At 41.6% G+C, this 13,974-nt stretch overlaps 1 protein-coding gene across 1 annotated transcript in view; it reads left to right on the top strand.

Moving 5' to 3' along the window:
• Window positions 1-13,974, top strand: part of PCSK2 (proprotein convertase subtilisin/kexin type 2) — a 103,128-nt gene that overhangs the window by 17,859 nt on the left and 71,295 nt on the right. Inside the window, exon 2 of the mRNA XM_068675449.1 lies at window positions 2,841-2,945. Coding sequence (XP_068531550.1) covers window positions 2,841-2,945 — 105 coding nt within the window. The remainder of the gene's footprint in view (window positions 1-2,840; window positions 2,946-13,974) is intronic.

A 13,974-nucleotide genomic window follows, 5' to 3' on the forward strand; every position in this document is an offset into this window, starting at 1 on the left:
TTTCACTGCAAAATCCTCATCAAAGTAGGCGACATCTTAGGCACTTTGCTGGCATCTGACTTCTCCTGCAAGCAAATTCATTAATTTTAAGGATTTACTGAAGAGATTAGTTTCTTCCTGCCCATCTCTTGGTTTCTGCTATTAAATATTCACCATTTGTGGTGTTTGATCATGTTCTGTGTCAGGTATTGCCTCACTTAGCTCCCTTCCAGTCTACCTTCCCTTAACTCCATTGAGGGAGAGTGAAAACTGCAAATCATAAAATGTCTGAGTTTCCCAAAGGTTACTGGGACATTTGTGAGAAAAGTGGAAGAGTCTGAAATAAGTGAGTCGAGCTTATCCACAATTTTATCCATTTGGTCTCTTCCACTGTGATACAAACTGTAGTTGCTTTCACATATGGCCAGAATTGAACACATTGATTTTAAAAGTTCACTATAAAATAGATTTCTTCATTCTAATTGCTCCTAGAAACTAGCCCTACATTGAAAATGGACAGCAAGTACATGTTATATATTTCCAGACATCTTCAGCATTGCTCAGAGTTTTCCTTAAAGGAAGAACAGAAGATTGATATTTGACTGGCATTGATTTGAGTGGTTGATACTGAGATACAAGGAGGGAAAGCAGCCTGATTGCACTGAGAGAATTAGAGGGGAAATTGGACCGCAGCTTCTGCTGCACAGTAATGGTTAGCACAGCTAGATGTATTTCAAGCCTTCACTGGTCTGACTACTAAGATTTTTCCTGCTTGTTTTTGAGGTGTAATGTACCCTACGCAGGAGAAGAGCCATTTTCTGGAAAGTCACACCTATTGACAAACTGCATTATGGAAATACCCTGTTGTCTGTTTGGTGAAGACACCAGGTTTAGGCATTTTAAACATAGAACACAAACCTGTTTTGCTTTGTTTTGTTTTTAAAAAGAGATAAAACCAGATAGACTTTGAGCCTTAATTGGTGTGGGTAGGTGGGAGGTGTTGGAGACTTCTGTGGCCACTGATGTGAGCTTTTTGTGGTCTCTTTTCTCCTTCTGACTCAGCTGTGTTGTTTTTCACATGTATATGGAGGTGATACAAAATATTCTGGTTATTTGCCCAGAAAAGCTCTCCAGACACCCCTGCAAATCAGTTCCAAGGGACCACAATGATTTTGATGAAATATTTTTGACCTTCTATATGCATAAAAGCAGGACTTTTTATCAGAACAGAATGCTTTGATTTTTTTTTTAAGTTACTTTGTATTAATATTTAATTCTAAAATTTGAATTTAAAATTTAATTTTAAAAGTAAAAATGAAATGCTTTGATTTCATTGATATTGAGTGTTTGAAATAACCTAAAAAGAAGGCTTTGCAGAAGAAAGAAAACCGTAGTCGTTTTTGGAATGTGCCCAAATGTAAAACTTTCAGAATTCACTGTGAAACTTCCATTCCCACGCCACTCCACATAAATGCCAAAATATATTTGCAGAACTGCAGCAGCCACACAGATAAATGTAATGAAACAGGAGATAATTTCATGGCAGGAAAATTATATCTGTGAACTGCATATACCTGTATAGAGGAATAGAATTTGTTTTATGACAGCAAGGTCCCGCTGCCCTTATTTACCCCAGGTTTTCACAATGAATATTCTGTCTAGACTTCAGCCTCAGCTTTTCAGTAAAGAAATTTGAGCTCCTGTTAAGAGGTTTACATTATTATGAAGTATAGACAATAAAAGAGAGATGGACAGGGCTGTCATGGTGGTTCTGGAATATGTCTTCTAAGTAATTACTTTACATGCAGGGTAATCTAATGTTTGAAGTTGAAATGTTCACAGCATTAACATGTAACTTCACAACAAGAGCCCTTTCCTTTTTTTTTTTTTTTTTTTTCCCAACTTCTACAAGTAGAAGCTTAGCTAAAGAATGTGCAGTTACTTGCTTGGATCTAAACATTCAGCCAGATTGTCCTTGTTAAATTGGAATGAGGAAAAACTGTAGAACTTGAGATGCAAATGGGGCTTTCTAATTGACTTTGGAAGTGGTATGGTACTCTCTTAAGGAAATGTCTGTTTGCTTTCTCAAAGTGAAGTGTCTGCTAGCCTTCTGGTTGCTCTCTGCCAATCGTGCAGAGAGAGGTCCTTTTAATAAAGGAAGAGTATCGTCCTTCCCTGGCACCTGCCTTAGGTGGGCTGGAAAGCCCTCAGGAGGTGTTTGGTTGTTGCCTAAATGTCTTAAATATAAAGTTTGTCTCTTAAAGCTGTGAAAGACTGCTCCCACTCTGACACTGTGCAGGTGTCTGTCTGTTTTCTTGGTGTTCTTTCTGTATTCCATTTTTAAATTGTCCAGAAGAAATTCCAAATACCAGAGAGTGGAAATCACTCTGCTTTCTGCCTTACTGTTTATGGCATCAGGTCAGGGCATTATAATGGCTGAGGAAAGCGCTCGTGTAACGCCTTATTGCTGAAGGATGGTTTGTGATAGTTTCAAATCATTTGAAGTTCATTTTGTTCTTTTACTCTGGCTTTCTCAGGAAGTAGGAAATTGTCCTGATGTGATTTGGGAAGCCCTTCAGAAATACTGGCACTGCTGCCCTTAAACCTTAGGTGAAAGTAGTACCAAGCGTATGCAAGTAAAGTTACACATCCTCAACCTGTAGCAAAGACCCTTACTGCTGATGGGCACCTGTTTCAAAAGTAACTTGGAAGTGACATTCTCAAGAGTGCCTTGCGCCCTTTGGTGTAACTTCACTGATCTTGTTTTGCAGACTCCCGAGTCACTTCACAGGTAAAAATGTTCCGTGTCATCCTTGTTAGCAGCCAATAACCTCATGATGTTTTTTCTCTCTTTTCCTCAGCTCCCTTTTCTAGATACTGGTTACTTCTTTTATCACAATGGCATTGCCAAGGCCAGGAGAAGACGCAGTCTTCAACACAAGCTTCACCTGGAAAAGGACTCCAGGGTAAGTGTTTTTTTCATTATTTTACCATTATTTTCACTGTTTTTTTTCCCCTATGTGACACAGCCTATTTTTTGAGCTCAAGATGACAATCAAATCTGTTGTTATGCCTACGTGCTTTTTTACATGCTTTATTTAAGCTTGGTGACTGCCATATGCACATGCCTCCAAACATGCTCAGCTATTGTCTGATTGTAACACTACAACTACTCCACATTATCAGAGATGTATCCCTTCTCCAATAAGATTAAGTGATGCCATAGCCTCCAGAGCATCTCAACGCACTCTGCACCTGCACTTTGGAAAGGGACTGTCCAGGGTATGTCCCCTTTACAGTTGCCCCCCGCATCCTGCTGGTCCATGGGCTCTCCAGCCTAGAATACTTAATGGTGTGAACTGTGACATTTCCTCTGGTCATGCAGGGATTTTTTCTTAGGGAAATGCACACCCTGGATGCTCTAAGGTTCTACGCTGTCAAACTTAAGTATTTCTTTAGAGGTTCCTGCTCTCATTCTGCAAGTTGTGTGTTCCATTTGCAGAAGCATAAACCCCTCAAGACAGGGTTGGCAGTAGCAAATTCTATTTTATTTTCATCAGAGTTATTAGACCAAAATAGTACTGGGCTGGAGTGGGGCCAGGTAGCACAAAAAGTGTATTTACTGCCCAAATAAAGTAGATAAGCTTGATATCATGACAGCAAATAGATTATTTTTTTAATCCTTCAGTAGGCTTTAAACTCTCGGCATTGTGAGCAACAAAAAGAGAGAGGGAATAATTTTATCCAGACAGAATTTTATTGCCAGACATTATAAGTTATTGGAACATGTGAAAATGAAAAAAAAAATGAGTAGGAAGAAAAGAGGAAAAAAATAAGTTAAATAGGATTGTAATTGTTGTGACACCACAGGAAGCAAGTTTTGTTGAATTCCCAACTTAATTTTCCTACTTGTGCAGAAATTTCAAGTGGTTCTGGGCCCAGGTCCAGTGAGGATGCATGTGGCCAGTTGCTCCTGCGGCTGGGAGCTGTGCGAGTGAACCACAGAGCTTCCAGTGCTGCTTGTCTCCATCCTTTAATCCTGAGGTGCTGAGAGCCGAGTGCTGGCAGCTTCCTTGGGACTGCTGCTGGTCTTTAAGTGCAGTAAGGTATTTCTTCCTCGCCCCCTTTTCTAAAGCAGGTAGCAGTTGGAGTCGGAGGGCTATGAGGAAGAGTTCAGCCTGCCTAGAACAGAAATTCTCAGGCTCCCTTCATTTTGTTTACCAAGCAGGGATCAGAAAGTAAACCTTTCAGAAACCACCTACAATTAGTAAATTCAATGCAAATGTACTGTGAGACAGGTCTTTTGCTACCCTGTACCACTCAATCTCGTTAAAAGCCGTGGCAGAAAAAGCATACAGCTGAGGGAGGGCATTGCGGGCTACTGGCTGAGTACAGTCATTGTCCAGAGTGTGTCCATACCAGAAACCAATATTTCTGTAAACTTCTGAAAAATTAACAAAATTTCTATGCTAGTTGTATGAACCCACCAATTCCCATTGCAGCCTCAGTATTTGATGGCTGAGCAGTCCCATCCTAATTCCAGACTGGTAATTCCATTGACTACCTCTAGACCTTGTGCCTGTAGTAGCAAAAAGCTATTAAGAACAGCTTAAATGAATCTATCTCCTCTTTCAGAAGTGTTGTCTTTTGCAATCATCTGATATTTGTGGTCTCTAGGCTCTGAATTGGTTTCTGTCATGTGCAATGAAATCTCAATTTTGCTGTTAATCTCTGCTTCTTTTTGGTGTTGCATACCAATGCCTTGGCTCTCCTTGGCTTCAGTAATAAAGCCCTGTGGCTAACTAGGACTATCTCCTGTGTGAGGAAAAGGGTGCTCTTGGGTGTATCCTGACCTCGTGAGTTGCAGTGAGAGATGGAAGCACTGAGTGGGTTGGAAACAACATTTCCTTTCCACAAGTGACATGATGCTTTCTCATCTAGCCCTGCTACATACTCTGTGCACTTAAATAGTCTTTGGGCTCTTACGATATCTTACAGGTTGGTCACTTTTTGTAATACAGTTTGAGAGCAATTTAAAAACTTACTTTTATTTTCCTTCTTACTTTTGTATGTGGAATTTGGAGAAATCATTAAAATTCCTGTCATTTTTGTGTATAAGTGAAAACATCAGTTGTGTTGACAGTACTTAATTTCAAACTCCAAAAATAATTTCTGAGTTTAATGGCAGCTTTCTACACCATTTATACTCAATTTTACTTAGCAACAGATGTCAGCACTGTCATGGTTAATATGTTAACACATGAAGCCAAAAATAAAATGTTCCTGTTTCTGGGCTAGTGAGGAAACAAACTGCCTGCTTGCACCACAGAGCCCTACAAACCTCTCAGGAACTGCTATGCACATGCTGCAGTTGCTTATCCCTACCCAAATTCTGTGAGAAACAGGGCTACAGTTATTCTGTATACTTTTCACTTTTACAGGGATTACAATTCCTAGCTAATCTTAATTATTAGTTGAAAAACAGCACAGATGTTCGCTCAATTAATTAATGTTCTTTAATCAAGTAAGTCCCTTGAGGGACCATGTCAGTTTTCCAAGAGTCTGGGGAGATAGATGGCAGAGCTCTATGCAAACAGGTTACCGCATCATTTTCATGCTCCGTATGTCTTTTGAAAAAAGCTTTTTTTTTTTTTTTTTTTTTTTTTGCATAACATTTGCAGCATGCTTTTACCAAAATAATTTGGAGATCTGCGAAAAATGTGGAGTGGTTGCGTGATAAGTCATTGCTCTCAAGAGAGCAGGAGCGTAGCATTATTAAGATGCCTTCCTAGAGATCCAGTAAGAACTGAATATTCATCCTGAGGAACAGCCTCAAATACGATTAATTTGACATTATTTAATACATTAGTGTTGCTGAAGCCTGAAGCAGTGATGCCAGCAGGTGAGGGTGTGCATAAAAGTGTCATTTGCGTTGTGCTATTGAGCTGTTTGAGGTAGAGGTGCAGGTGCATGAAGCTCTGTGGCTTTTGCTGCCAGCAGAGTCCTTGCAGAGACCCTCATTCACAAGATGGCAAATGCCAAAGAGCGTTGAACCATCTCAAAGGGAGGCTGTTCTGTTACTGAATTTGCATCCTGCGAGGTACAGAGGACCTGCCAGCAGAGGTTTGTTCAGAAACAACTCTTCTGCATCAGTTGCAAATTTCCATATTTTGCAGGTGCACTTTTATTTTCTTATTTTTCCTTACATATCTTTGGGGCTGAATAGGTTTTGGGAAAGAAAAAGATTCTCTTGAACATCTTTACATGTGAAAGCTGGAACTTTCAATAAGACGTAGCAGAAAGATACCCAGCACTCCCCATGAGAGACTGCATTTTCATCTGCCTTTATCTGTTAATTGTTTCAATTGAAATTTCTCAGACCAAAAGGTCAGCCATCAGGCTTGGTTTGCTTTGGGACCCTTCACTTCAGTAGCTGCTGTTCTTTGCCCTGGAGCTGCAAGCAAGGAGGCAGTCCTTGCTCTGGTCCATGGGAGGAGGAAATAACAGGGTGACAGCAAGGGACAAGTTCAGGAGTGACGTAAAGCCAGTGATGAGCCAGAGTAGGATGGAGCATTATCCTGCCAGACATCAGCGTGAAGGTGAGGAGAGGATAAGTGGGACAGGCTGGAACAAGAGCCCAGAGTCAGAAGAAAGGATTGAGTGATTGGGCACGGAGTGGTCTCCTGAGCTGAGGAGGACTTTGGGCCCAAGGGGTAGACTGAGGGACTGAAAACAGAGCAGCCACGCTGATGTGAAAGCACGCTGCCTCCTGAGCAAGGGCACAGCAGTAGTGAGGTGACATTTTCCAGGTGAATCTTCCATGGGAGTGAGGGGAAATACAGCTTCTGTAAGAGCAAACTTTTTTTATAATTACGTGGAGCACTGAGACCTTTCAGCAATGTGATTGCTCTGGAGAAATAAATCAGAAATGCGGAGATATTTCATACTGTCATATTCGACAGGTTTCCTATCTTTGAAGGTACAGCAGAGGCAGGGTGGGATTGCTCCACCATAGCTGAAAGGAAGCCATGGGATTTCCTTCATTTCATTTTCAAAACTGCTTCAGATTCTGGGTCTCTATAGGAAGACTAAACTATATTATTAATACGTGTTTTGAAAAGTGGCCACATAAATAAAAGGAAAGAAAAAAATACACAGTCCTTATGTTACCTTTTAGAGCCATACTTTTGTATTTTTGCTGTTGTTGTGTGTCTTCTGTTAGTAAATAGTCTTCCACTGAAGGACCAAGAGTTGAAACACCGTTTGTTCTCTCAAAGATTATTTTTGCTTTCTTTCAAGTTTTAGATAAAACCATTCTCCTCCCACACAGTCTCTCCTGTCAGACAGCTGCCAAGATTAATCCCACTCAAGAAAGCAGCTTTAATATACAGAGCAGAGCTGAGTCCCATTACTGATATCTATATGCAAGTGCATCTGTGTTGGTGCTAGGGGAATAAATATATATGTGTGGAGAGGGGGAAGGTGCAATGAAAATCTTCCACTGAGAGTGAGTGAGTTTGGCACTTAGCTGATGACTTCTCTGGAAATAAACATCCCAGGGAATGGCAATTGTTGTGTTTTCCGAAAGGGGTTAGGCTGGGAGGCTCAGCTGATGCACGTGCCTGTACAGGTGCGCAGCTTCTTCTGGATGCCTGGGGTTGCCAGTCCTCCCAAACTGCTGCTATCATGAGACAAGGGAAGCAAAGGGAGTTATAAATGTAGAAGATCCAAGCTTTTAATTAAATACCTCCCAACCTTCCATATCCTTCCTCACCTTAGCTCCCTGCTCTGCCCCCGTAACGTGACTGGCTTTTGGTTGGGCCATTGCCTCAGGTGCACTGATGGTGCTGCCCTGGGCTTTGCTTTCACCAGCCTCATTAGTCTTTGTCGGCTCTCTCAGTAGTCTTTTATCTTCCTCTCTCCTCTTTGGCTGTCTGTTTTTTTTTGTTGTGCTGGGACACGTGCCCCCCAGCTCCCTTGCTGCCCCACCACTTGCCTGCTGCACGAAGGCAGAAGTGCCCCGTGCTGCCAGAGCCTGCGTGTTTCATCTGCAGTCACCTCCAACAGGGGGAAGGAGAGCTGGCAGCTTGGTTAGAGCCACCGCTGCTTTGCAGGCAGCCGCCCTCAGCAACGGCACTGCAGCATAAGCCAACTTTCAGTAGCTTTTCTGGCAGCAGTAGTGGGAGGCTTGACGTCGCCTAAAGAGGGAGCCTTTTATCCCATTCCACTTGATGCCAGCACAGATCCTGCCTTCTGCAGATGTCAAGATGCTCCTGATGAGATCAGAAGCCAGTTTTCCTCAGTTCTCAGTGAGCACAGAGCAAAGTGACCAGGGGCTGCAAGTGACAGGAGCCATTGCCCTGCAGCTTTCCTTGTGGATTTGGTCAGATCTCTGTAACTGCTGACGGAGGTGTAACCTGTTTCTTCATCCTTCTGGTACCAATGACTGGCAATTCTGTCCCTGAAACATAGCAATAACATTTAAATTATTTTTATTAAAATGGCAGAATTTGGCTTCTTCAGTTCTGTTTCATGTCCCCCTTCTTGCCTTCCCAACTTCTTGGCCAATGACCAGTATTTTCCTTCTCTGATAAGCTCCTGAACAAAGCTTGGAAGGTATCCTGAGACGCTTCCTATCTCTGAGAAGAGAGCTAGCTCCCTCCCAAAAGCAAAGGGGCAGCAGTATCCATATCCATCCCATAGGAAAGGGGCAGCACTTGACCTGTGCACTGCTAATGACTCCTTTTGCAGGCAGAGGGGTTAATTTCCAAGCAGTTCACCACAGCAGTGACCCCAGATCTGTGGAAAGCTTTCAGCATCTGTGTGGAACAGCATTGTGAGCATAATGCCCAAGACTTACTGACCCATCTCAAATCTGGAGGGAAAGCATCAGGTCCCCCAGCCAGTTCTCTGCCACACAGGGAGGTGTGGATGTGTGCGTGAGGGTAGAGAGACAGGAGAGAATAGCAGGATAAAAAACTGTTCACATTTTTAGCTCTTTTATGTAAATTTGTGCTGCAGATGGTAGAGGTGACAGACTTCCCAGAGAAGGCTCTTTGGAGTTTTGCCCTAATACATGGTCTGACTAGGCTGACATGCTGGTAGGATCACGCCTAAGAAAAGTTTGGAACTGCTGTAAATTTTATGAGACTGTTGGGCAGTATTACACAAGCATTGGTGTTATCCTTTGGAAGGAAATGGAACATTAAGTAATAAAAGCTCTGTTTAAGCACCTGTAATAAATATTGAACGACCAAGGAAAACTCATTAGAGGAAATATCTTCTTTCCAATGCTGAAACAAAACCAGCCACGCTCCAAACTACACACTATTCATTAAAACTGCATTGCCAGCTTGATCACCAAACAAGAGCTGAAGACATCTTTGCCAACACAAAGCATGCTGGGCAGAAAACAGATAGCGTGTTCAATGAATGGATCACCGTTTTATCTGTTCCTGTAGTAAGTTGTCTTGCACTTTATCCAGTGCATGTGAGGAAGGGCTTCTGCGAGTCTGTTCCAGTTCAGTGGGAGGCCTGATTCTTTTAGAAATAACTTTCTCAGTTTGACAGGATCTTGAACTGTATTTGTTTTGCTTTCCCATACAGGTCGGGGTCCTTTTCTAAGATTTTGTACTTCTAATTCATAATGAAGCTAGATGACAAGCATTGTAAGAGGAGGGAAAAAATTATTGAACGAACTCTAGTCATCCATATATATTAGATAATCTGGTGAGTGCTCTGGTGTATGTCTTGTTACTGAGAGAATTTACCACTTACATGAAACATTTTGCTTTTATGCTATTTAGACAAATTGCAGATAGCGGTCAATCACAGCTAGTAGGACAAAGCTAAGTAAGGGTAGGAAATCTGCATGTCATATGATCTTTGTCATTCCAAGAAAAGTGAAAATTCAGTGAAGTAGTAAATTTGATTCATGACTGTTGTCAGTGCGTGACTTATCACTACAAGTAGTGATTGCTAAGTTCTCTATGATTGTTTTTTGAAAACTGAACCTGAGGTGGTCCTATTTCAAGCTCTCCCCAGCCTCTTATAAACTCTGTACATGCCCAAAAAGAGCTGGATGAAAATGAACAGCCCACAGAAAGCCCTGTGCAGCTGCTTGGCAGAGATGATCAGCAGTGGCTCCAGCTTTAAGGCATATAGCTGCTCTTTAATTGAGATATCAGGAGAGCTCATAAGAGCCAGTTTCTGTAATAAGAGTAAAAAGAAACTTATAAAAGTACTGAGGCCTAGAGTCACTCAGACACTTAAGCTGTCACTTAGGTTGATGCAGGAGTCCCCTTCACCTCCGAGGAAATCTGTTGAGCATATGGTGAAAAATTTCCAGTTTCCAAGTTCGAATTTCTGATGTTAAGTGCAATATTGCTGGCTTGTATATGGAAGCTATATATTGTTTCCATGATGTGCAATGCAGTTCTAATGTAAACCGTCACAACATTGCTGAGATAGAAAATAGAGTATTTCAAACAATTTGCTAGTGGAGCGAGTGCAGTTATATCCAGCCCTATGTACAAGCTAAGCTGAATTGCCCTATTACTTTGCAACTAGAAAGGCAGTCATGGGGATGGGGGGGGGGGGGGAGAACAGCAAAAATCAATCCAGCAACATCAGCATTAAAGAAAGTTGGAAATCTTGTATAGCTATATTGTATGAAAAAGGACCATTAGCTCCACATAATAAAATAACAGACTATCAAAATGACACTGAGCTCAAACATGCATGTGGTTTTTATGGAAATACTGTATAACTAAAATTGCAGGGTAAGCTAAAACTATTGCTATTAGGAAGGGAAAAAAAAACTACGGCAAGATAATAGACTGGTAAGTGAAGACGATGCTTTGCAGACTCCCGTGGAATTTTCCAAAAATAAAAGTACTGCCATGGTGCAGTCCTGGTGCATGGGGGGCCGTGGAGTCCACGTGGCCAGGGCTTTGAAGTGAAGGTCCGACAGCCATTGAAACAGGCTTGGGCTGCTTCTGCCCCGGGCCTGAGAGGGTTTGGATGATCTCTTGGCATTGCTTCTAGTCCCATGTTGTATCATTTTCATAATGCTGAAAGTGATGCTCAGGATAACATGGAGTAAGGTGATAAAATGAGTTCTATCCCTCAGAAATATTTGTAGCCATGTGGGAAGTTCAGTAATTTTACAGAAATCTGTTGAGACAGCTGACCACCTTCAGCCTCTGCTCTGCTGCCTGCAAATTGCTGAGTTGGCATTAGTTGCATTGCTGATCTTTGTTCTCTTGACAGCACCCTCGTGCTCCAGTCTCCCTCTGCTTTTTCTGTCTCCTCTGGTTTCCTGTCTCGAGAACAGTCTGAGCATTAGTGTGGGCATTGCCTTTGTTATTTGCCTGTGCAGCTTGCAGCTTTCACTCTTTGATGGGGTCTGTTTAATGTTATAATGCGAGCAGTGGTGAGAGTATACGACACTTGTGCTGGTGAGATGCAGGCAGCTGCTGCTCGGCCTTCTCCAGGCTGCAGTTGTGCCGGAGTGCACTGCTCCACACGCTGATGCTGATGCCTCTCCTTGCTCTTGGCAAGGCTCAGTTCAGCACAACAGGCATTGCCTTGGAGGGGTTTAGCTGCAGCCTGAGAGCACTTGTGCTTGGTGACGGCAGAAAAGGTAGGGTGCAATGCATGCTCCCCCTTCCCATTCACTGGTGCTTGAGCTGTGATACAACCCAGACTGCCATGCAAGAGCCTGTCTTCAGGGTTAACTTTGCTTTAAGTTTAGAGCGCCTGTGTACTGTTCAGCTGTACTTTCTTGTTGTAAACAAATTAATTGCATACAAGAACTTCCCCAGGAACAATACAAGGCATTTCATAGTCTGTTTTCTTCTGGAAAATCCCTAATCCAAACACTAAATTTGGGATACTGGAGACTGGAAAACTGAGAGTTAAATCCTTTTAAAAGACTGAAAATAAATGAGTTGACATATACACTGGGAATAATCTAGAATTAGTCAAAATGTTGTGCTATTGATAGCATATGATGCCCATGTATTTTAGACTTTGCCACAGCAGATTAAGAATGGAAGAAAATTAATTTCTAACAGTTTATTCTTTCTTGATGTCAGTAAATCAGCTGTTAAAATAGACTTTATGTGTACATGAGATGTACAAAACCATTCATTTTATGACATTCACTGCACTGCCTTGTACTTATTGCCAAGGATGAACAGTTAAATCAAAAGCAACATAAGAAGACTTGAACATTTTTTGCATTGGTGTAGTTTCTGGGATATCTGTGATGTTTAAAAACAAAATAAAAAGCCCTCTCTACTAAGAGATTTGAGCTAAAGGAATTGATATAATGGTATAAGTTAATGTATCACATAATAAATGTCTTATGTAGTGCATCCGCTCATGCCATTTCACATGCTTTTTACTGTTGTTTAAAATTTAATGAGTGTTTCCTTTGTGAATGGCATTTCAGCCTATTGTTTTTTTGCAATCTGTTCCAAACACTGTTGCTACAAGCATTCTATGTTTCCAGTTCTACAAAGCATGTGTGCTGCATCCCACATATAAGATTGTTTTTTTTTTTTGCCACAAACTCAACAGCCCAGAAGCCACCAAGGATTTACAAATATATCTGTGAAAGCATTGCTTGTATGCATGATGCATTCCATGAATACAAAAAAGAGTTTAAAAAGGTCAGAGAAAGTTGATTGCAGTATTTGGAGATAGACTGGAAATGAATTAAAGGTTTCAGTTTAAATTGTTTCTGAATAGTTTTCTGCAGTAATTATTTGAAGCTGCATTGGAACATGGCTTCTCAGTAAAATGGATGCCTTGAATGTCTGAGAATAGCCAACAGTAATTAAAATGCTAATATGTATGTCATGGGTTGATGAAGTTGCATAATGCTTCTTGGCCTTGTAAACTTCCATGCTGAGGGGTAGGACAGGACTGGGTAGAATAAAACATTGTGGAAAGACTAATAAATACCATAACATCACCACGTGATTTATTTAGTTTTCCTCCTTAGGTATATAATATCAGCTCCACACTGTCATAAATGGGCTCTGGTCAATATTACAACTTTGTCTGCTTACATGAAATGGTATCTGGATGGCCTCATTTAAGTAAAGATACTGCTTTATGTTCTGTATTGATACATGGCTACTGGTGAGAAGAAATACACTCTTTCTATGCATACAGAGTTAATATTTCATAAATGTAAATAGTCTGTCTCCATTCCTTTTACCTTAATTGATTGCAAACATTATTCTTTCGTACATAGGAATACACAGTCGTGGGTCTGTGAGCCTTGCAAACTTGAAGTCTTCACAGAAGAACCAGGATTGCCAGATCTAATTGTTTCTTCTATGCTACTGGTCTTACGCTAAGCTGATTACTGCTTGGCTCCATCTTATGTAACACTGCAGTGCTATGCTGAACATTAATAGCTGGTTCTCTTCTTCCTCGCCACCTCCACACACTCTTTCCTCTTTCTTTTCTTTGGAGGAAGTCCAAGTGCTATGGTTGCATCCTCATCGAAAAGCAGAAAAATAAAATAAGCCTCGGTAGTGAGAAGATGCCCTGTGTTTTGTCTTGAAGGCTGAGTGATTGATTACATTTGCTCCTATCTAACTTGGCTTTGTCATCTAGCAGATATGATAAACTCAGTCCTGAGCCTATCTTCCGTGCTACTCCAATGATTTCCCTGGCCCTCAGCCAGCTTTCCCCTGCAGAGCTGCTGGATCGCTGGATTGCTTTTGTCCTACACGTGGTTCGGCCAAAGTCAGCGTCATGGTGCCTGGAGGCATTCGCTTCCTGGTGAACCAAGGAGCTCTTGGCTCCGGCTGGTAGCTGCTATCCCAGCCCTTCTGCTTGGTGTAGCTGCCTGCTAGGCAGTGTCTGCAGAGTGTCTCGCAAACATGAGGTACCTTTTATAAACCCTTTAAGTACCATTATTATTGCTCTTTTCTCCAACTCACAACAGGCTGAAGTTTTCTTGTAATAGCCTGC

This window comes from Anas acuta, chromosome 3 (genome assembly GCF_963932015.1).
Source record: "Anas acuta chromosome 3, bAnaAcu1.1, whole genome shotgun sequence".
Classification (NCBI taxonomy): Eukaryota; Metazoa; Chordata; class Aves; order Anseriformes; family Anatidae; genus Anas; species Anas acuta.